The sequence below is a fragment of the Balaenoptera physalus genome (genome assembly GCF_965194825.1).
Source record: "Balaenoptera physalus genome assembly, chromosome: 13".
Classification (NCBI taxonomy): Eukaryota; Metazoa; Chordata; class Mammalia; order Artiodactyla; family Balaenopteridae; genus Balaenoptera; species Balaenoptera physalus.
Genome location: NC_138892.1, coordinates 12,392,946 through 12,415,989, shown reverse-complemented (window position 1 = coordinate 12,415,989; position 23,044 = coordinate 12,392,946). Strand labels below are relative to the sequence as shown.

The window sequence follows — 23,044 nt, the reverse complement described above, 5'->3', positions numbered from 1 at the left end:
AAAGGCCCTGTGAGGACAAAGCGAGAAGGTAGCCGTCTGCAAGCCAGGGAGAGTCCTCACTGGGCACTCAATTGGCCAGCACCTCGATCTGGGGCTTGCATCCTCCAGAACTATGAGAAAATACATTTTTGCTGTTTAACCCCCAAGACTGTGGTGTTCATAAGCGAGCTTAATGTAACTTGCCAAATGCTTGCGACTATGTGGAGGCAGAGTCAGGATGACAGCCCGGGAGCCTGACTTCTGAGCCCTCCATGCTGCATGGATCTCCACGCCATGCTGCATAGGAGCCTTCTGTAGCTTTCCTTTGATTGGTGTGTGTGTGTGTTTTCCAGAAACTCTCCCAAGAAAAAAAGCCTGTGAGCTCCTCTTCGGAAGAAACCATAGGGACTTTACCTCTGCCACCAGACAGGCATGGGAAAGCAGGATCCCAGGGGACAGGAGAGGATGAAGACAATTGAGCCCAGGGGCCTCTGAGTGGAAGAAAAGGGGACCACGGCGGTGGTGGGTAAGGTTGGCAGAGGCAATGCCTGGAGACTCAGCAGCTGACAGGTCTACGAGGGTCCTGAGGGCGCTGTCAGCGGTGAGTGTCACACTGTAAGTTAAGGGAGGTCAGCCTGTCCCATCCCTCCCTCCTTCATGTGTGTAACTCATTTCCTGGACTCCTCCAGCGCCCCTGCTCCCTCCCTCGCATTCAGAGTCAGCCATTGTGAAACGTGTATTGTTTGACCCCAGGCTCTATATTAAGTGCTGACATCAGACAGCAGGGCTCCGGGAATGAAGGGTATGTTGTGTTCTCTCTTTTGTATCAACTCAGCTTGTGTTGGCTCTCTGTCCTCCCCCTCCCCGACCTGGGCAGTAATCTCTGGAGAAGATCCTGGGTTTGCACATAAAAGGATGTCACCGGAACCTGCTCAGCCTGATTCCCATCAGGAAGGAGCCCCTCCATCCTCCCCACAACAGAAGTTCTTGGAGCTCCTCAAGACACGGGAACCTGTAGGAACTCTCCTGGCTTCCCCGTTCACCCATCTTACACCTATTTTTTTTCTTTTCTATGTTTCAGCTGCTATTTTAAAAGTAGTGTATGGACATTCAATACAACTTTTTAAAATTCAGGAAAGTAAAGAATAGGGGGAAAAATAAGGCCCCAATCAAGGGTGCTGGTATTTTGGTGGAGAATTTTCTTCCTGTGCTTTTCTTGCTTTGGGCATTACTGCCTGCTGGGGACCCTCTCTCGAGGCTGCATTGTAGAGTAGATTTTTTTTCTGTAACCCACTGAGTTTTCTTTCTCTTACATTCTCAACTCCCTCATTTGCCTACAGATCTATAACTTTCCATTTTGTTGTTTTCACTTAGCAATATTTTCTACCCTTCCATGTTTCACAGAGTTCTTATAGACATTGCTTTTCCATGTTGCAAAATATTCTCTTGACTGTACCTACAATGTTTTAATTAGACATATATCAGTCATCACTTTGTTAAGTGGCCAAAACCGATTCAAACTGGCATATGAAAAAGAAAGGAATTTATTGGCTCATGTACTTAAAAAGCTTAGGGGAACAGTGGGCTTCAGGTGTGTGTGGATCCAGAGGATAAAAATGTCATCAAGGGCTTCCCTGGTGGCGCAGTGGTTGAGAATCTGCCTGCCAATGCAGGGGACGTGGGTTCGAGCCCTGGTCTGGGAAGATCCCACATGCCGCGGAGCAACTAGGCCCGTGAGCCACAATTGCTGAGCCTGCGCGTCTGGAGCCTGTGCTCCGCAACAAGAGAGGCCGCGATAGTGAGAGGCCCGCGCACCGCGATGAAGAGTGGCCCCCACTTGCCGCAACTAGAGAAAGCCCTCTCACAGAAACGAAGACCCAACACAGCCATAAATAAATAAATTAATTAATTAATTAAATTTAAAAAAAAATGTCATCAAGCATCTGTCTTTCCATTTCTCAGACAGGCTTCCGCCACATTCAGGCGCCGTGGCCTCAGCACCTCTAGGTGTGCCTGCTGCCAGCTGGGGACTCCCACATGGAAAGGGGAGGGGCAAAAGTCCAGGGACCCACTCTGATTGGTCAAGACTGGGTCATGTGCCTTTGCTGGTGCTGGTGTCTAGGATGGGCTATGGGAACTCTCTTATGATCTAGGGGTTTTAAGTAGTCATCCCAGGCCATGTGGTTCCTGCTTTTGTTGCTGTTATAATATTTTCATGAGTGTAACAGTAAGTAAACAGCTTTCGCCCCATTTAATATTGTTCTCTTCGTGTGCGTGAGCATCCTTAAAGTTCCGAATAAACATTGTCAATAATAATACCTGCACAGGGACTTCCCTGGTGGTCCAGTGGTTAAGAATCTGCCTTCCAATGCAGGGGACGTGGGTTTGATCCCTGGTCAGGAAACTAAGATCCCACATGCCATGGGGCAACTAAGCCTGCACACTGCAACTACTGAGCCCGTGGGCCCTGGAGCCCACGTGCCACAACTAGAGAAGCCTGCACGCCGCAACAAAGAGCCCACTCGCCGCAATGAAAGATCCCGCATGCCGCAATGAAGATCCAATGCAGCCAAATAAATAAATAAATATTCTTTTAAAATTAAAAAATAAAAAAAAATAATACCTGCACAAAATACGTAGTCACGAGGCTTGGGGTTTTGTTTGTTTTGTAGAAAGTTTCAAAGAAAAAAAGAAAAGAAGGAATCAGAATGGAATTTCAAGGCTCATCTCTGACACTTATTTGCCTGGTCCCATTTCTGAGTTTTGGTTTCTTCAGCCACGAAATAAGTGTAGCCTGAATAAAATCCAGGACTCCATCTGGGTGCAGATTTGCAGCGCCAGGCTCACAGCAATCTGGGAGAAAATACCCTTGACAGAAACTTGAAGAATCCTTACTAATGCTCTGAGCCAGCACCAGAGGGGGCGGGAGAGGCTCAGCTTTCCCTCGTCACCGGCTTCTCTGGTTCCCAGATTCTTCCACAGGGGCAGAAGCTTCTGGAAAAAAGACTTTCCTCTTGCCCCCTCTCTCTGGCCCATACTTCCTGCCTCACAGCCCAAGCAGCTCTTCTGCTCTCTTCCTCCCTGAAATGCCTTCAGCACCCAGCTGCTTCCCTATCAGGATCTACTTCCCGGAAGCATGCTCTTCTACATCACCTGGAATTCTGGTGAACAAACTCCGTCCGCTCATTTCATCTCCCCACTAGTTAAGTCTTTGCCCTCTTGGCCAAGAGAAGCCCATCAACTCCCTGTGTTACCCAGGGCAACCCCACACCCACCACTGTCCTCCTCTCTCTTCTGGGTTAAGTGGGGTTCTTCATGAGTGCCCCCGAGGTGGTACAAGGCCCTCCATCACGGTCAGTCAGGAGTTCTGAGAAACCTATTAGTTCTGAGGTGTAATCTACAGTTTAGGAAGAGGAGGAAGACGCATGCAATCACATGCCCTGGTGAGAGGGAGCAATCAGCTACCAGGCACCCTTGATACACTCCCCCTACACCCCCCAGTGTCCGCTGCCTGCCTCTTGTCTGTAGAAGAACTTTAGCCTCCTAAGCCTTCCTGAAGCTCCAGAGAATAAATTAATCAGAGAAGTGAGAAAATGTAAAAAGAAAGGAAAACAGTCAAGCAAGACAAAATAATAATAGTTTAGCCATTAAACAAAGTCAAGAACATTTCGTTCCTTCTCAGTGGCTATAGATAATACTCTGAGCCGTGTCCTTTGAGCTGTTTTGCAGATACTGAAGCCCCCACCAGGTGGGAGAAGTTAACTGCATGCTACCCACAAGCATGCAGACCCCAGACCCGTTAGAACCAGATGGTTGATGATGTTGACTCCTGATTACCTCACCACCCACCAATCAGAAGAGTATCCACGAGCTGATCACACACTGCACCACCCACCTCCCTCACCTTGTCTTTAAAAACCTGTCCCTGAAACCCTTTGGGGAGTTGGGGTCTTTTGAGCACTAGCTGCCTAGACTCCTTGCTTGGTGCCTGCAGTGAACGCTGCACTTTCCTTCACCACAACTCGGTGTCAGTAGGTTGACTTTACTGCGCATGGGTGAGCAGACCCAAGTTTGGTTCCTTCCGTTACTTCCTAACCTTTTAAAAATTAAAAGAAATCAAAATCTTTTAAAGTCCAAAAGAATCAAAGACCAAAATCAAATTCTCTTCTAGAGTCCAGTGCAGTTTTTAACATCAAGAAATCATCCTCCCCAATGTCTTATTTTGGCCAGTTTCAGCTAATGGTATTCTTTTATTTAAGTTCTTTAATTTAGGAGTAATTTCAAACATACAGAAGAGTTCAAGAATAGTAGAAAGAACTCCCATACGTATCTTTTCACCCAGATTCACAACCATTAACATTTTGTCCCTGTGCCAGGTATCAATGTGTTACTTCTCCGCTCCAAATCCACCCTTAAGTGCACTGCCTGGGACCCAGCACTGGACCCTCTTGACCGTTCTCCTTTGCCAGCTAGCTCTGGGTTAAGCTTTGTCAGTAGAGGGCACACTGCAGGGGAAAGGGTGTGGCCTCTTTCCTTATCCCAGTGGAGCTCAGTCATCAGGTGGACAGCCAGTGAGCTCAACATCAGCCCCAGAGACAACTTCCTATGAGTTCCAAGGATGTCCCAAGTTCAAGATCAGCCCCAGAGGCAATTTCCTGTGAGTTCCACAAATGCCCCAGCCAGCTTCCCAGCTGAGGCTTTCCCTGAAGGTGGCTTCTGCCCAGTTGGATTCCCAGTGTGGTCAACAACAGCCCCCTCTACCTTGTGAGTTTTTGTCTGCCCTCCAATGGGCAGGAATGAGGGGCCTATTCAAGTTTCTCATCCATTTTTCTATTGGACTATTTGTCTTTTTTAAATGAACTTGTTGGAGTTCTTTAAATTTTCTGGATATGGGCCTTGTGATCATCAGGGGACCATGCAGAAGTGAAAATGGAGGTGGAGGCTGGAAATAGGGGTCACGTCAAGTGGACCATAGGGGCCATAGTAAAAAGCCTGGACTTGGACTTGAAAGCCAGGGGCATCCTGAGAAGCATTTCTTGCCAAGTTTGATCTAGGACTGGCAACAGCAGAGCTTCCTGGGAGTTTGGTTAGAAGTGCAGAATTTCAGTCATCTGAAACTGAATCAGCCATCAGACAAGATCCCTGGGGACCTGTGTGTACGTTAAGTCTGAGAAGTGCTGCTCCATGAGGAAGCCTCGGCATCCCTGGAACATCCTTTCTCTGCAGCTGAAAGGGAGGGAGGGGGCAGAGCTGTCCTCGGACATGGTTCTGGTCCAAGGTAAATACACTCTTTCCTCTGACCTGTTCACTATCTGAGCCCTTTTCCTGATGAGAAGGCCAAAATACGTATGCACCTCCCCCGACCTGGTGATAAGCAGCTATTTTTTTCCTGAGAGCTTTGTCCACTGCCCAGGCAACACTGCAGACGGTGGTCAGCTGTGGCCCAGACCCTTGGAAACACAGCTCAAAGCTGTCTCATCACATCTGCCTCACTTTCCAAAGTTAGAGATGTGTCTTGAAGTTGTGGGGACACAACATAGAAGCAAAACGTGGACCAACCTGCATCCACGTGCTGCGCTCACCGGGAGAGATGCCTGGGTGAGTACATTCCCCCCACTGAGCCAGCCTTTCCTTGGCTGTGAGATGTGAGGAACATAAACGCACTGACCTTACATGTTGTTTGGAGCAACATGGAAGAAAATGGATGTAAAGTCCTTTATTAAATAATGTGCCAGTCAAAATACTCGTTTGTATGGTGACTGTCGTGAGTGGTGGAAGCAAAAGAGATTTGTATCCTCTCTCTTGCTTATCTGAAGTGTCATCTCTTATAACGAACATGTAAAAGGTAAATAGGTTTTGAATACAAAGTTGAAAGATAAAACCGTTGTCAGTTTCCAGATGAATTCTAAGAAGTAAATCTAAGCTATCGTGAGTCAAAACATCTTTTCTTCTATAATCCTGAGAACTAATAGCATGCCAAAAATTATCCTGGAAAATGAAAATTACAAAATTATCACACACACACCCACTTGCAGACCCTCTGAAGATTTCTATCCTTGCAGCTTCTGTAGCTGCTGCTCGGTTGTTCTTGTGCTGAGGGTTATTATGGAAATTTTTTTTTTTCTGCATTTTATCTTTAGATATTTGTTCTGTTCACATTTCTCAGTTTTCTTCTTTGGGGATTCCAATGAGCGTACGTTGGAGTCTTGCCTTTATTTCATGTATTTTTGCCAAACCTTTTTAGCATTTCATTTTCACTTCATTTTGCTTACTTTTCTCATCTCTGTCTTTGGTGTTGCTTAGTTGTTGTTGTTTTTTTAAGTAGTGTCATTTCTTGTATGAATTCCAGTAAGCATTTGCTTTTGTGACAGATTTACTTTTCTCTTCTTTTCTTTCCTAAGCTCTACCAGTTTCCAGTGAATTCCTCATGTTGTCTGGCTGTGATTCCCTTGAGCCCTCAGATCTCTGTTTTATAACCTTGCGTTGTAGAGGAAATTGCTTCACTAACTTTAAGAAAATTAATTGCAAAATAATGGTTCACGATTTTCATCAGCTTTTTGGCTTCACTTTTCTGGTGCGTGTTCTTTTTTTTTTTTTTTTAAATTTATTTATTTATTTATGGCTGTGTTGGGTCTTCGTTTCTGCGCGAGGGCTTTCTCTAGTTGCGGTGAGCTGGGGCCACTCTTCATCACGGTGCGCGGGCCTTTCACTGTCGCGGCCTCTCTTGTTGCAGGGCACAGGCTCCAGACGCGCAGGCTCAGTAGTTGTGGCTCACGGGCTTAGTTGCTCCGTGGCATGTGGGATGTTCCCAGACCAGGGCTCGAACCCGTGTCTCCTGCATTGGCAGGCAGATTCTCAACCACTGCGCCACCAGGGAAGCCCCCTGGTGCGTGTTCTTAATCTGCTGTTTGTTTTTGTTGTTGTCGTTACTATCTTCCTTTTTGTCTTGTAATTTTTTTATTGTGGTAAAATATATATCACATAAAATTCATCATTTCATCAGTGGCATTAAGCAAATTTTTAAAAAATTTTAATTAATTAATTATTTTTTTGGCTGTGTTGGGTCTTCATTTCTGTGCGAGGGCTTTCTCTAGTTGTGGCAAGTGGGGGCCACTCTTCATCGCAGTGCACGGGCCTCTCACTATCGTGACCTCTCTTGTTGTGGAGCACAGGCTCCAGACGCGCAGGCTCAGTAATTGTGGCTCACAGGCCTAGTTGCTCCGCGGCATGTGGGATCTTCCCAGACCAGGGCTCGAACCCGTGTCCCCTGCATTGGCAGGCAGATTCTCAACCACTGCGCCACCAGGGAAGCCCTAAGCAAATTTATATTGTTGTGCAACCATCACCACCATCCATCTTCAGTACATTTTTGTCTTCTCAAACTGAAACTCTGTCCCCATTAAACACTAGCTCCCCATTCTCCCTGCCCCTCAGCCCCTGGAAACCACCCTTCCACTTTATATCTTTATAAATTTGAATATATATATATATTTTTGGTCACACCACATGACACGCAGAATTTTAGTTCCCCAACCAGGGATTGAACCCAGGTCCCCCGGCAGTGGAAGAGCAGAGTGCTAACCACTGGACCGCCAGGGAAGTCCCTAACTTTGACTGTTCTAGGTGCCTCAGATAAATGGAATCATACAATATTTGGCTTTTGTGACTGGCTTATTTCACTTAGTTATGTTGAAATAACTTTCTAGGTTCAAGATACTCCTGCCTGGGGTGCCTGTCAGTAAACTGAAACTTAGATAACTTTCCTGTTCCTGTAAATGGTCTGCTTGACCAGAAATGCAGTATATCCAGTCAGCCGAACCCCGAACACCAAGCCAACTCTGGGCCTTCTCACCCCAAACAAGGTCGACTATATGGCCTCAGTCAATCAGATATTTTGTTTTTTTCTTCCTTGTTCTTTGTTCTCTACCCTATAGACGTTTCTTGTCTTCCACTCCATTTTACACTTCTCCAAAAGGATGCTGTCTGCTTCATGAAGTGTTAAATAAAGTTTATTTGTATCACCTAAATTTTCTTCTTTAATCATTTTTTTAATAGTTAATATAATGTCTTCAAGGTTCATCCATGTATTTGCCTTGTCAGAATTTAATTTCTTCTTAAGACTGAATAATATTTCATTGTATGGATAGACCACTTTTTATTCAGCCATTAATGGGCATTTGGGTTGTCTCCACCTTTTAGCTATTGTGAATAATGCTGATATGAACATGGATATACAAATATCTGTTCTAGACCATACTTTCAGTTCTTTTGGATATATACCCAGAAGTGGAATTCCTGGATCACATGGTCATTATAATTTTATTATTTTTTAGTAACTGCTGTACCATTGGCAGTGGTTGCACCATTTTATATTCCTGCCAGCAATGCACAAGGGTTCCAGTTTCTCCACAGTCTTGCCAACACTTGCTATTCTCTGGGATTTTTGTTTTTTGTTTTTGTTTTTATGAGTCACCCTTTGGGTATGAGGTGGTATCTCACTGTGGTTTTGATTTGCATCGCAGTTAATGATTAGTGATGCTGAGCGTCTTTTCATGTGCTTATTGGCCATTTGTATATCTTCTTTGGAGAAATGTCTATTCAAGTGCTTTGCCATTTTTCAGTTGGGTTGATTGTTTTTTGTTGTTCTTGGGTTAATATATATTTTTTAAATTAATTAATTTTATTTATTTATTTTTCGCTGCATTGAGTCTTCACTGCTGTGCGCAGGCTTTCTCTAGTTGCGGCGAGCAGGGGCTACTCTTTGTTGCAGTGCGCAGGCTTCTCATTGCGGTGGCTTTTCTTGTTGCGGATCACGGGCTCTAGGCCCACGGGCTTCAATAGTTGTGGCTTGCAGGCTTTAGAGCTCAGGCTCAGTAGTTCTGGCGCACGGGCTTAGTTGCTCTGCGGCATGTGGGATCTTCCCGGACCAGGGCTCGAACCCGTGTCCCCTGATTGGCAGGCAGATTCTTTTTTTTTTTTTTTTTTTTTTTTTTTTTTTTTTTTTTAATGATATTCTTGTCTGCTTACATTCTTTTTATGTATGTATGTATGTATGTATGTATGTATGTATGTATGGCTGTGTTGGGTGTTCGTTTCTGTGCGAGGGCTTTCTCTAGTTGCGGCAAGTGGGGGCCACTCTTCATCGCGGTGCGCGGGCCTCTCATTATCGCGGCCTCTCTTGTTGCGGAGCACAGGCTCCAGACGCGCAGGCTCAGCAGTTGTGGCTCACGGGCCGAGTTGCTCCGCGGCATGTGGGATCTTCCCAGACCAGGGCTCGAACCCGCGTCCTCTGCATTGGAAGGCAGATTCTCAACCACTGCGCCACCAGGGAAGCCCAGCAGGCAGATTCTTAACCACACCATCACCAGGGAAGCCCTTGGGTTAATATTTTTTGTGTGGACCTTGTGTTGGTTGCTTTTTCTCATGGGCCAGCTTTTTGTGGGAGATTCAAATAGGGAAGAAGCCTGGTCTGTGTTCTAGACTAGCAGAACTGTGCTTTCTGATCTAGAACCTTCTACATGAGTGTTCAGCCTTTATTTCTCCTCAGGCAACGGAATTGGTCAGTTTTCAGATTCTTCACAATGCAGGTTCTTTTCTCCTTCCTGTCTCGAGGACAAACAATTACTTCCTACAAATATGACTTGTCTTACTATGTTTACTCATTTAGTCTTATCTTCAATGCTCCTTGGAACCAATCCAGATTTAGTGAGAACTTTATTCTTACTATTAAAAAAAAAAGGATTTTAGGGGATTCCCTGGCGGACCAGTGGTTAGGACTCAGCGCTTTTACTGCCATGGCCTGGGTTCAGTCCCTGGTCAGGGAACTAAGATCCCACAAGTGGCACAGCCAAAAAAGGGAGGGGGGAGATTTTAGTTTTGCACTGTGGGAATGCCCTCCTCTTGAAGAGACACATTTTTTCCTGAAACCTGTACTCATCGCCCACTTTTTCTGAAATCTGCAATTATCAGCATCCTCTCCCCTTTTCTCCCCAAACCCTGATCCTTCCCATTGATTTTGGCATCCTTTTAATCTATTTTACCTAGTTTTCCTAATTTCTAATAGATGGTGCCTGTATCATGTCTTTGCTGCTTTGGATAATTGCTAAGAGAAGAGACACTGATAGCTTTACACCAGAAGTTCTTGCAGAAATTTCTGAGCGTCAGCATATTAAAATGGAGCCAGGAGAGACTTGACGTCAGAGGAAATAGTCTTCCCCTTACTTCTCCTGCCTCTTGGGCAACTTCCTTTGAGAGTCTTTAATTCCCTTCCCCAGGGTTCCATCCTCAGCTCTCTTTCCCCTTCTAAGCTCACCGTCTTCCATGGGTTTCACGTGAACTCCCAGGCCTGAGTCACTAGGTCTCAGCTCTGTCTGAAGCCACTGCCTCTCTGAATGACTATGGGGTCTGTTTTCTCCTTTACGGGGTGAAACTGCATCTCTTCTGGTCCAGGACCCATTGTCATCTGTAGAGAGAGAAATGCCCAGGATCCCTCGGAGGCACCATGACTGCAGCCCCGCCTGGAATCCACCCAGGAAACCCTCCCCTTTCCTCGGCAAATTCTTTTGACCACAGTGCACTGTCTTGACCTATAGCTGGTGACACTGGGGATTGGGGAGTGACTCGGGCCCTGGATGTGGGTGATCCCAGCTCCTAAAGTGAAGGTGAGGGTCTGATGTCCCATGCCTGCCCTATTTCCCATGAGACCTTCCTACAATTACAGACATCTCATCCTGGGTCCCTTAGCTACAGGGACCATATTTTATGAACCCCAAATCAGAATGTATATTCAGAGCAGAATGCAACATCTGTGTTACCCCCTCTGGCTCCTGCGACTCTCAGCTGGCAGCCTTCTGTGGTCAGTTTGGAGGACATCACCTGGTTGTGCAGTCAGGACCCCCCAGAAGTGCCTGAACTTGGCCTTGGTCGAGCCATACCTCCTTACTCAGTGGTCCTTGACGGAGGTATTAGCACAAGAGACAATGGCAGAGGGAAAGCAGAAAGCACATCCTCTTCTCCTGGTTTGGACCTGAATCTCCAGAGTAGAGTCTGTAGCGAAATGGATTTAATTATGTGGTTTCAGTCCAAGAGAGCCTCTCCTTCCCTCCAAGCCCAAGCCCGGGTTCCAGGAGCGCACTGGCCTCCAGCTGGTGAACAGGGAAGGGAGGGAGGAGAGATGAGGGCGCGAGGCAGAGAAGCTCAGCCAGCAACCACTCCTTGAGGATGGAGGAGGAAGCAGAGAGATAGGGTTCCCCGCATTTGTGTGCGGGCCTGAGTGGCCACGGCCGGGGCCAGATGTGGCCCCTCAGTGTCAGGAAATCTAAGCCAGAGGAGTATGATTGATGCCTTCTTTGGGAGAACTGAGGCAAAGCAAGCTTCTTCCCAGATAGTGGGATATTCTGAGCTTTCCCAGCAGAAGATACGTTGTAGCTGCAGAAATGTGATGGAACAGGAAATAGGATGACTCCTGAAACTAGCTGGGAAAGTGGTGAAACACAGTCAGGGTTCTATTTCACCTCTACTCCTATGTATAAATCACAGACGTCTCAGAGAATATTTATTAAAACGGTAAGGAAACGGCCCATCTCCTGGAGACCCAGCACCACCGCCTCAGTGCCATGGGTCTCCCACCCCCATCCTTTGACTTGATTCTGCTTCTTCTCTGCCTTAGTCCTATTCACTCCCCACTCCCCTCTTCCCCCAAATAAAATAGAGTTCTCTCCCCATGATCTATTCTAGGCCAGGATAGGGGAGAGAGTCAATCATGATTCTAAACATAAAAAACGTAGTATCATGAACTAGGAGCCCTTATTCTAATGTGTCCCCAGTAACTGTCATTTACCAGGTACATGTAGATAAGAAAGCAGAGACATTTCTACCTTCCAGAAGCTGTTCTGAGCAGCCATGCTGAAATCTATTCACCATGCCTGCCTGTGAAGAATATAAAAAGAGAGTAAAGAAATAAAAAGCAGAATTCCTAAAATAGGGTGACTCGAATCAAAGTGGAACAATTATGACCATAAATAATAATAATTAATAGCATTAATAAGTAAAGAGTATCAAACTGGGTGAAAATCAGATTGGAATAATTTTCTGCCTACAAGAGATATTCTGAAATAAAATGCCACAAAAGGCCAAAATAACAGGTTAGAAAAACTTGTCACATATAAATTTTTAAATAGATGACAATATTAATATTTAACAACAATTTATCCAACCTTTGTTTGTCTTACTAGGTGCTCAGCAGTGTTCCTTGCACTAAATGACTTTTATCCAAGTTGGAGATTTTATAATGCTAAACGAGTGAGTCATAAAGATGTCGCTTTTTTTTTTTTTTTTTTTTACCGTATTGGTTTTTATTATGAAATCAGCACATGATTCTTGCAACAAATTTCAATAAGACAGATGAGTGAAAGGTACAGGTGTGGGTCTTCCCTCCTGGCAACCTGCTCAGCTGTATCTCCTGCCAGAATTTTCCCCTAGTCTTCTGCCACATGTTCAATACTTAAAAAAAAATCGAGATCATATTCTTCAACATTTTTTCTTTTACTTAATATATCCTGTGTCTCTTTCCAGGTCAGTTCATATAGATTTGCCTTGTTCTTTTTCACGTCCATAAGCCTTTACTTTGGGGCTTCCTTGGTGGCGCAGTGGTTAAGAATCCGCCTGCCAATGCAGGGGACATGGGTTCAAGCCCTGGTCCGGGAAGATCCCACATGCTGCAGAGCAACTAAGCCCGTGTGCCACAACTACTGAGCCTGTGTGCTAGAGCCCTTGAGCCACAACTACTGAGCCCACGTGCCACAACTACTGAAGCCCATGCACTTAGAGCCTGTGCTGTGCAACAAGAGAAGCCACAGCAATGAGAAGCCCGTGCACCATAACGAAGAGTAGCCCCCGCTCACGGCAACTAGAGAAAGCCCGTGCACAGCAACGAAGACCCAACACAGCCAAAAATAAATAAACAAATAAATAGACATACATAAGCGTTTATTTAATACTGATGTCTTTTAATGTAAACAGTCCCCCTGCACGGATATTTCAGATTGCTTCCATTCTTTTTACCACTTCAAGGAACTGGTGAACATCCTTACATGTGTTTCTCTGTGTACATGCCATTGTAGGATGAATTTCTAGAGGGAGGGTATTGAGTTTCAGGCGTAGGTACTTTTTATGTTGTGAGATACTCCACATCATCCTTCCGGAAGTTATTTTATGCTTCAACCAAGTGTCTGAGGGTGGACACACCCCTCTGTCTTTCTCAGCAACATAGGATGCTTTCATTCTTTTTACTTTTGCCAAAATGATCAAAGAAATGGTGTCTTGATGAGGTCTAAATTTGCATTTTTTGGCTACTAATGATGTTAAACATCTTTTCATATATTTACTGGCCATTGTATTTCAACTTCTGTGAAATGCCTTTTCAAAGGACTTGAGAGATACCTGTTTACAGAAAATGAGAACCAAGTGCAGTTTGAAATGTCAAGGGTTTGTTATTACTTCTCAAGTCTTCAAAAAAGAATAGGCGTGGAGGTGGGCTGGGAGAGCCATTTTTCAGGAGTGGGGAAGAGAAATGAAGTCACGTTTATGACTCACATTAACAACTTAAAAAAATCAAAAGCATCCCGTGAAGATGTGGCAAATGTAAGGAAATCTGTAAGATTTTTAAGCTTTCAGAAAATAAGCAATTTTCATGCTACATAAATTGTCCCAGAAATAGAAAACACAATATGCTACTGAGTTTATTCTGTGAAGCAAATATAACACTAATAATAAACCTTGATTACAAGGAAAGACAACTATAGCTCATTATCATTTGTGGCTCTAAGATGAACATACTGAACACACTAATAGAAAATATAAATCTACAACATACTGATGCAAAATTCTGCAATGACAAAGTTGGGGTTTCCATGAAATATAAGGATAATTTGATATATGGAAATTTATGCACATAATATACTATATTCATGGGATAAATAAAAAGGAAAATTATGACCATCTCTTTAGAGTCTGAAAATTCAGCACCTAATCCTAATAAAATATTTAAATCTAGGAATAAAACATACTGCCTTTTCATGAAGAGAAGTGGTTTTTGTAAACTAGCTGCCAACAATACTGGAAGTCAATTTCATAAAATTAAATAATTTAAGAATTCAAGCTAACCCAATAAAGTATGGAACCAAAATAAGAAAAATAAGTACTGAAAAAACAGGAAAGAAAACCAGCATTAGGTGTTCATGAAATATTCATTTCTTAGCTATTACAATTAGGAAAAATTCAGCAAAATAAAAGGGAAGTATTAAAAATGAATAATATTTCTATAGAGTAAAAAAACAAGTTAGAAAACACAGCGTTATATTATTCATAATCGCCTCAAAACAATTTAAGGTATCAAGGAAATAAAGTTGGCACGAAATGCAAAGAAGTAACAAATTTTACTTAAAAGAAAAATGAAAACCAGAAGCCCTGGGAGGCCATACGGTGTTGCTAGATTAATCAGGATGTATCTTCAGACCTTCTCAATGGTCCCCATTTGCAAATGCAACAGCAGGTAACTTCCTTCATCAAGTTTAACTAGAAAGGTAAGTAGCCCCCAGCCCCTGCATGGGAGTTCCTCTGCAAAGAACGGCACGAAGCCAGAGAACAGAGGGGCACATGGAGCTGATCACTGATTAGAGTGCAGGCAGCAACCAGAACGGGTTGGTGCCATTATATGAAGGACTCTTAAGGGCGACAGAAACATGAAGACCCCCAACGTGCCACAATAAGGGAGTGTTTCTATAAACACGAAGGTACATCCCCTTTTGATGAAATGGCATAGAGTCATCAAAAATATCCTTATGACAACTGTGTAGCAATATGAAAAATACTTGTCTTATAATACTACATTTTAAAAGTAAGACACACTATGATAAGTATGTAATAAAAGCCATGCAAAAAAGAATATACATTGGAAAAACAACTGGAGGTAAGTGAATAAAATCGAGAGATATGTTGTGGTGGTATTGGGGGTGATATTTGTCAAATTTTAATGAAAATGTATTTAAAGTGATTTTTGAGCAACAAAAGAATCTGCAACAGAAGAAAGAATCTTTAAACGAGGGTAACTGTGCAATGCTGCCTGTGTTGGGAAGGAAAAAATAATTTGCCCTCTACCCTTCTGCGTTCTTGGCTGAAACCCCGGTAATAAAAGACAGATTAACCAGAGAAAAACAAACAGAAGTTTATTAACACATCTACTTCATGCACACATGAGACACCCAGGGGAAAATGAGTAACTCCTCAAGGTGGCTTGGAATTCAGTCTTAAATACCATTTTAATAGGGAAAGGGGATGGGGGAAATAGACCTCTTAGGGGAGAGTAAATGATTTTTAGGAATGATGAATGGGTCCTTAGAAGAATAGATGGGAGATGTGATAGTTTGTGACAAAGATTCTCTGGGTGTGGGGTTGCCTTCTCTCCCCACTTGTGATAAGAGTCAATTTTCCCTGGTCAGTGAAACTCCTGGGGAGCCGAACCTATGACAATTGAGTTCCTTTTGGAGGATCTGTCTTTAGGCAGATAACGGGAGTTCAGAGAAAGCCTCTCTCTGCATGTATTTATTCATGTGCTGGCAGCTCAAAATAATCAATAACCAAATAACCAAAGCAGCATGTTTTGGGGTGTCATATTCTGCTACCCTTCACCTATCTGGTTAAAACAAACAGTTAACCAACTAATGATCTCCTCATCTCTAGGAAGGCTTTCTAGAGACTGGACAATCCTGCCAGAATTACAGATGGTAGAGGGCTGGACGGAATGATTACTCACTTGCTTTCCGGTTTACAGTATTATAAATGACATGGCTCTGATCATCTTTATGCCTGTCGTTAGCTTATTGGATGATTATCAGAAGGCTTTTGTGACTTAATATCAAAATTTCAAAAGTCCTTCACCAACCTACTTTGCCACCAGTAACCTAAGAGATTACCAGTTTTACTACATCCTAGTTGGCATTGAATATTATCATAGTTTGTTTGCATAAAGTCCTTAGACAAAAGTGATGGGACGTTAAGATTTTTTGAGACGTTAAGATTTTTGATGTATTCTAACCTTGCTTTTTTTATTTCCAAATATTATAATTAGATAGTCCACTTTCCCAGAGCATTGTTAAAGCTTTTTGGACCGAGATGACTAGAGAAGAAATACACTGGCTACTCTTTGAGCCACAGGCTTGGGAGGAGATGATGGAAAAAACTGGTTTGGAAATGTAATCATAGGAAAGTGATGTCTAGGGGGGAAAGGTACCAGAACATGAGTTTTGTGAGGGCAGGGATTGGGCTGATAACACCAACCGCCAAAATCCCGGCATCTAGAACAGTGCCTGGCACAGACTTTGCACTTGGTATTTGAAGGAAGGAAGGAGGAAGGAAGGAAATCTGATTGTTAATACCCAAATTTTGTTGCTATGCTGTCACCATCTTCATAATATGAAACATAAAAATGTGTTCCAGCAAAGTTGGCTGAAGAGCTGATCGTGCAACGTCATTTGCATTTGGAGATGTACCAAAAAAAAAAAAAAGAAAAAAAAAAAGGATTCACACATTCTCCTAAAAAAATCCCTTAGGAAAGTAAACAAAAAACCTTTGGTAAGGGACTTCCCTGGTGGCGCAGTGGTTAAGAATCCGTCTCCCAGTTCAGGGGACACGGGTTTGAGCCCTGGTCCGGGAAGATCCCACATGCCGCGGAACAACTAAGCCCGTGCACCACAACTACTGAGCCTATGTGCCACAACAACTGAGCCTGCTCTCTAGAGTCCACAAACCACAACTACTGAAGCCCGCATGCCTAGAGCCCGTGCTCCGCAATGAGAGAAGCCACCGCAATGAGAAGCCCACATACCGCAACGAAGAGTAGCCCCGGCTCGCCACAACTAGAGAAATCCTGCGTGCAGCAATGAAGACCCAATGCAGCCAAAACAAAACAAACAAACAAACAAAAGAAAAAAAACAAAAACAACCTTTGGTAAGCACATTAGCAGGTGTCCAAACACCTGGCCTGTTGGATGATGGATTCCTAGTAGCAGAATTTGCTCCATTTTCCCTAGTCATCCGGAACACTCCTTCCCCAGCCTTCCTCCACCCTTGACCAAGCTGTAAGAACATCTGGGTCTGGCCTTGAGATCCAAACTGCTGGGACTTACCTTTCCATGACCTTCAGACTCTCCAATAGCACTCAGCTGAAGCGTTATTCTCATAATAGACTGCTGCCTAACACAGGCTGTACTTCTGTTGCTGAAGGGTCCATAAGGGTCTATAAAATGAGTTGCAGGGCTACTCCAAGCTCTTAAATTATATGATCTTCACAATCATGCAAACTAGAGTTCTCCTGCCCTTTCAGGACAGGAACAATCTGCTCTATGTATCTGTGACCTTGGCCTGGCCTCCTTCCACTCTTTAGATTCTTCCCCCAAGGCTCCCGTTAATCCTGAGATAGTGCAAAACAAAGTCCTTTCCATTTGCTGCTGTCTGATGAGCCAGCTTTGACTAGAGTTAATTGGGTCACTTCCAATGTGCCTGTGCGCATGTTTCTCTACCGTCCTTGAGTGAAGGAAGAGAGATTTTTCTTTTCTCAGAGGAATATTGTCCTCAACCAGCAAAGGAGGCAGACGAGAGGCTTCTGGGAAGCTGTAGTCCTAGGTTCTTACCCTAATTCCATCACTACCTGGCTTATAATCTAGGGAAAGTCACCCCACCCTTGGGACCAGCTTTTTCCTCTGTGAAAGAGGAAAAAGATAACCAATTATCTTCTGTGTTGGGCTTTCAGAAAGCATCACGGACCGATGGAAACATTCTTTCTCAAAGAGCCTGGATGCAGCATCACAATTTTTCTTGTGAAAATGGTCCAGACACCCTTACCAAGAGTGGCTGGGAAGTTTATGCTTCTTTGCCATCTACGTACAGATGAGCTCTAAGATGTAGGTTGGAAAGGGGCTGAACTCCTAGGCGTACAGAGATCTCCCAAAGAAAATGCTAATTTAGCCGTTTTTTTTAAAAATTGAAGTATAACTGATGTATAATATTATGTAAGTTTCAGGTGTACAATATAGTGATTCACAATTTTTAAAGACTCTATTCCATTCATAGTTATTATAACATATTGGCTATATTCCCTGTATTGTACAATATATCCTTGTAGGTTATTCATTTTATACATAGTAGTTTGTACCCTCAATCCTCTCCCCCTGTCTTGCCCCTCCCCTTTCCCTTCCCCTCATTCATTCATTCATTCATTCAACAGGTTTTAATTAAGTGAGGCCTTGACAGGGGCCGAGGATTTAAGGACGCGTTCCCAAACTTGTCTGCATGTTGGCATCACTTGGTAAGGCTTCAAAAAATACTGATGAGTGGGTGGGTCCTACGCCCCAACGACAGGGATTTAACTGATCTGGGACACGAACCAGACTTGGGAGGTTTTCAAGGATCTGCAAGTAATTCCGTTAAGTTTGGGAACCACTGTATTAAGGCATGGGGAGCTTCCTTCTAGCTCTACTGCATCAATAGGCTTTTACTCTTTGGGTACATATCCTAGCTTCTTGATAACCAGGGGAAGTTTTGGGGGGTAAACTGTGAGACACAGGATTCATCTTCCAAAGGGTCTTGCCCACATCTTCCCTTGCCTGTCACAGAGCACAAGCTTAGGGCAGGTCCCGCAGGGCACTGAGGAGATCATGGGAAAAGATACAGTCTCTGCTCTAATGGCACTGGGGGCCCAGCAGGGGGATGGACCCCAGATAAGGCGTTAACAAGGAGGAGAGGTAAATGGTAGGACACGAGGAGGACGAAGGGGACGGGGTGTTGCGGGAGCCCCTCAGGGGGGCACCTTCTCCCAGGATGGGCGGGCTGTGGGAGAAGGGGAGGGAGCACCTGATCGTGAGAAGCTGGTGCCTCGCAATGCTGTTCCCACCACTTGCAATCCTGGGCCTGGGCCTTTGCCAGTCACCTCACTGAACCCTCTCTGCCCGTTGCCTGCGTGCATTTCCAGCCAGAGGTGCTGTTCACTAAGTTATCTGATGTACACATGTTAATTGAGCACCTCTGTGCTGGGCATCATGCCAGGCCCAGCTGTGAAACGAGGCAGACAAGGACAGGGTGCATTAAGGGAGAGCGCTACCTTGCCCAGCCCTATAACATCTGGGCGCTCAGGCAAACCTTTTGCGAGCTCCCAATGATGCTACAGAAATGAATACACTACTTCCTCTCCTTTTTGTCCTAGTTGGTCAAGCTGTCTCCATGGAACAATACCAGACTTTAACTAACTAAGAAAACTCGAGAAACTTCTGCTTGTGAAGATGTTCCCAGCAATGATGACAGAGGCAGACCTGCCGTGGTTCCTGATCACCCCTGGGGACGCCAGAAACACCTGGGATGGAAGGGAAGTTTGTCAGAGACCAGATTTTCTGAGTGTACAGATGGGGTTGGAGACCAAGAAGACTTAAGTATTCATGTGAATTTCAACCGACATTGGGACATTCAGAACACATGTATTTTCCAAACTGTATATAACTATACAGTACATTTATGATTAAAATTCTTAAAAACTCCTTATTTTAAAATCAGCTATGCTCTGCGAGTCCTCCACGCCCCTCCTTGCCCTGCCCCCACCCCATCCTCATCATGGCCGCACTGTGCTGCTGAGCTCTGATCTACATTCCCAGTGTGCTGAGAGGAAACGTCGGTGATTTGAGAAAAGCTGTTACTGAGAGATAGTTATCCCTTTATTGCAGCAGAATTTATAATCTTGAAAAATTGGACGTGGTTGAAATGTTCCAACACTAGGAGACCTGTTAAATACAAAGTATTCACCCACTGGAGAGAACTCTGTGTAGCGATCAAGATGATGTTCAGGAGAGTCAATAATTGGATTAACATGGAAAAGGTTTATTTTAGCAAGTTAGGTGAACAAAGCAGGATGAAAATTGTATATCCACTTTCTCACTTAGAACCTAACCAGGGGAAACACATCTCTCAAACCTGGCAGTAGAAAAAACAAAAGAAAACTCTGGCAGGAAGTAGAGCAAGGTCACACTGCAGCTATGGTTATTTAGAGGTAATTTTCGTTACTTTTCCCATTTCCTTTGATGTGATTCCTATGATGTGAATTACTGTTTTATGAATTGGAAAGAATAGATAATATTTACATCAAAATTAAACAATTTTAAAAAAAGAGGACCAACTCATGGTCTGCTGGTCTTAGCTTCTTCAATCAGTTGAATGAATACAGTCTCACCCTCACTAGTGACCGAGGTCACAGTGGGAGGAGAATGGGTGTGTTTTCATGGGAGGCCACGCCCATGATGCTAGCCATGGCTGAAAACCATGACACCTAGTCTTTTGGGTTTCTGGACCCAGTTCCATGGTGTGTGTGCATGTGTGTATGTAGGATTCCCCACACCACCAAGCAATTCTGGACACCAACAGGGAGTGGGCCTGGGGTTGCAGAGCTGTCCTAGGGTCAGGAGTGCTGTTGGAATGGGGTGCTGGGCTCAGGGAGAATGGGGCAATGCAACAGTGAAAAGTGATCAAGAATCTGCTCAATTGGGAGATTGGGACTGACATATATACACTACTATGTATAAAATAGATAACTAATGAGAACCTACTATATAGCACAGGGAACTCTATTCAATGCTCTGTGGTGACCTAAATGGGAAGGAAATCTAAAAAAGAGTGGCTACATGTATAGGTATGACTGATTCACTTTGCTGTACAGCAAGAAACTAGCACAACATTGTAAAGCAACTATACTCCAATAAAAAAAAAAAAATCCACACACACTCAAGACAAACGTGCAGTACACTTTCTTTTGAGCAAGATTTTTTTCCCACTTATTTTCTTTCTTTTTTCTTCAGGATTTTAACATGGTTATCGCCAACTGTTATCCAATTTACTGACCGAGGGAAATTAAGAGGTTTGGATAGAAAGATGATGTCAACATATTGAATTTTAGGAGCCTTGGGACTGCAGCTGGACGAGACTAGACTTTGGAGAGCTTTATGGACTCTGGCCATGGCCTTGAGTCATTAGGTGCAAATTGGTGTCGAGTTTTCAGGGGAACAGGAGACCGATGACCTGGGGAACACCATGACTTGAGGGAGTAGAGGAAGAAGACCCTACAAAAGGGACAGAGCGTCAGCCAGAGAGGGAATGCAGTGCCAGCTCTTGGGTTTCTACAGGGGTTTCTACTGGAGAAGCACTAGAAACACCAGTGCTCAGACGTGAAGGGCGCAGACTTTGGAGGCTGGGACCCCAGTTCTGCCGCTTCCTACTCAAGTGACAGGTTGTCTCCTCTCTCCACACCTCGGCTCCCTCATCTTTCACGTGGAATAACAAATACTGGTGAGTCTGGGATTTGATCTCTCTCTCTGCAGAAGCTGTTAGCCTTATGGGTTCTGCGTCAGAGACAAAGGACTTTACTGCTCCCGGCCCGCTGGCAGCAAGAGCCTCAGCGTGTGGGACGGGGTAGATGCTGCTCCCCCGGGAGGTGTGCGCGGCGGCCGAGCCCTGAGCGAGGGGCAACCACCTCTTCCAGAGCAGGTAGGAAGCAGACTCGTTCTTCGTCCCTGCGATACACCACCCCCCATTCCTCAAGGTTACTAGCTCTAAATGCCACCCCAGAAAGGTCCTGGGAAAGCGAGGTCAGGGCTTCGCTTGCCTGGTACACCCAGCAAGAAGCACAGGCGCCGGCACCTGAAGAGGAGGACACCCAGCACCTGCCGCGGGGCTGCCGGGAAGATGAAGGTGATGCGAGCACGTGGAAAGGGCTCTCGGCATCCGCCCGCGATCATCCGCGGGGGTGGCCATACGGAGAAGGCGGGGTTGGGGTGGCGGCTGTGTTATCACCTTACATCCGAGATTGAAAAAAGTCATTCAACATGTATTTATTGAATGCTTGTGCGTTGCAGACACCGGAGACACAGGAGTTGAACAGAACAAAGCTGCCGACCTCCGGGTGCTTCCGTTCTAGTACAGGGGGACGCGCCGCGGATAAACTAGGCGGGGGAGCTGGTGCACAGGCCACAGACCCGGATGAGGACGGGGACTGACTCGGGGCCGCCTTGCCCAGAAGCACGTCCTGATCCAACTGCTACTGTAGCAGGTGGCTGTCGAGAGCAGGCGGGGGGTGCGCTGCTGGGGAAGAGACGGAGGAGGGAGGCCAGGCCAGGAGAGCAGGGCGGACGCGCCAGCCTGTGTCGCGGGCAGCGGCGGAGGGTCTCGGGAGTGACCGGCTGCGCGGGCGCTGGAGGTCAGGTCAGCGCCCCGGGGGAGGCGCCACCTGCTGGCGTCACGCGGGGGCAGCTTCAGGGTCCCGGAGGGAGAGGCCAGCCGGCCGCGGGTGAAGAGCAGGGAATTGGAGTCGGCAGCAGAAACTCGTTCCAGAAGTTTGTCATGAAGGAGAGGACTAGGATCGTGCAAAATTATTTGCATGTTTCAATGCCACAGGGACTAAAGGACAAGGTTGACCTCCATGTGGGAGGGACGCTGGAGCAAAGTCCCCGAGAAGGTGGGAAAGGACGGACGTGTGGGGACAGCGCCTCTCCCGGTAAAACAGGAAGGACGGGAAAGGATGGGTGTGCGTCCAAGTAGGTGTCTAGATCAAGGGGATCCCGTGTGACGGCCTCCATTTCCTCCCGGAAACGGGAAAGGAGACGATCTGAGTGATGTTAGGGAGTTGCAGATTTAGGGGGAATTTCAGAGATTTGGGACTTCCTGGTAGAGAAACCAGTGCAGGAGGGGTGGCTGAGGAAGCCCAGGGAAGGAGGAAAAGGCCCAGGCCCATACAGAAGGAAAAGGTGTGGGAGCCTGGGTGGCGGCCCGAGCCAGGGGAGAGGTGACAGAGGTGACAGGTGGCCAGAAGGGAAGCGCCCCCTGGAGGGCAGTTTCTGAGGCAGGTGAGGGCGGCAGCGAGGACACCAGGAGAGGATGGAAAAGGGAAGAGGTGAAGCGGAAGGAGATTTCAGAGGCAGAAGCAGGAAGACAGCTCCTGCAAAGACTGGAAGAGCCGGAGGGCAAGTCCCATGGCCCC

At 45.5% G+C, this 23,044-nt stretch overlaps 1 protein-coding gene across 2 annotated transcripts in view; it reads left to right on the top strand.

Moving 5' to 3' along the window:
• LOC309641106 (apolipoprotein L6-like) overlaps nucleotides 1-23,044 on the top strand; it is a 274,531-nt gene that overhangs the window by 23,427 nt on the left and 228,060 nt on the right. The window contains exon 4 of one of the 2 annotated variants that reach the window (XM_082420821.1): nucleotides 333-1,910. In XM_082420821.1, coding sequence (XP_082276947.1) covers nucleotides 333-458 — 126 coding nt within the window. In that variant the 3' untranslated portion in view covers nucleotides 459-1,910. Of the gene's footprint in view, nucleotides 1-332; nucleotides 6,560-23,044 lie in introns of those variants that run through there. The other variant, XM_082420820.1, reaches the window with a different exon arrangement.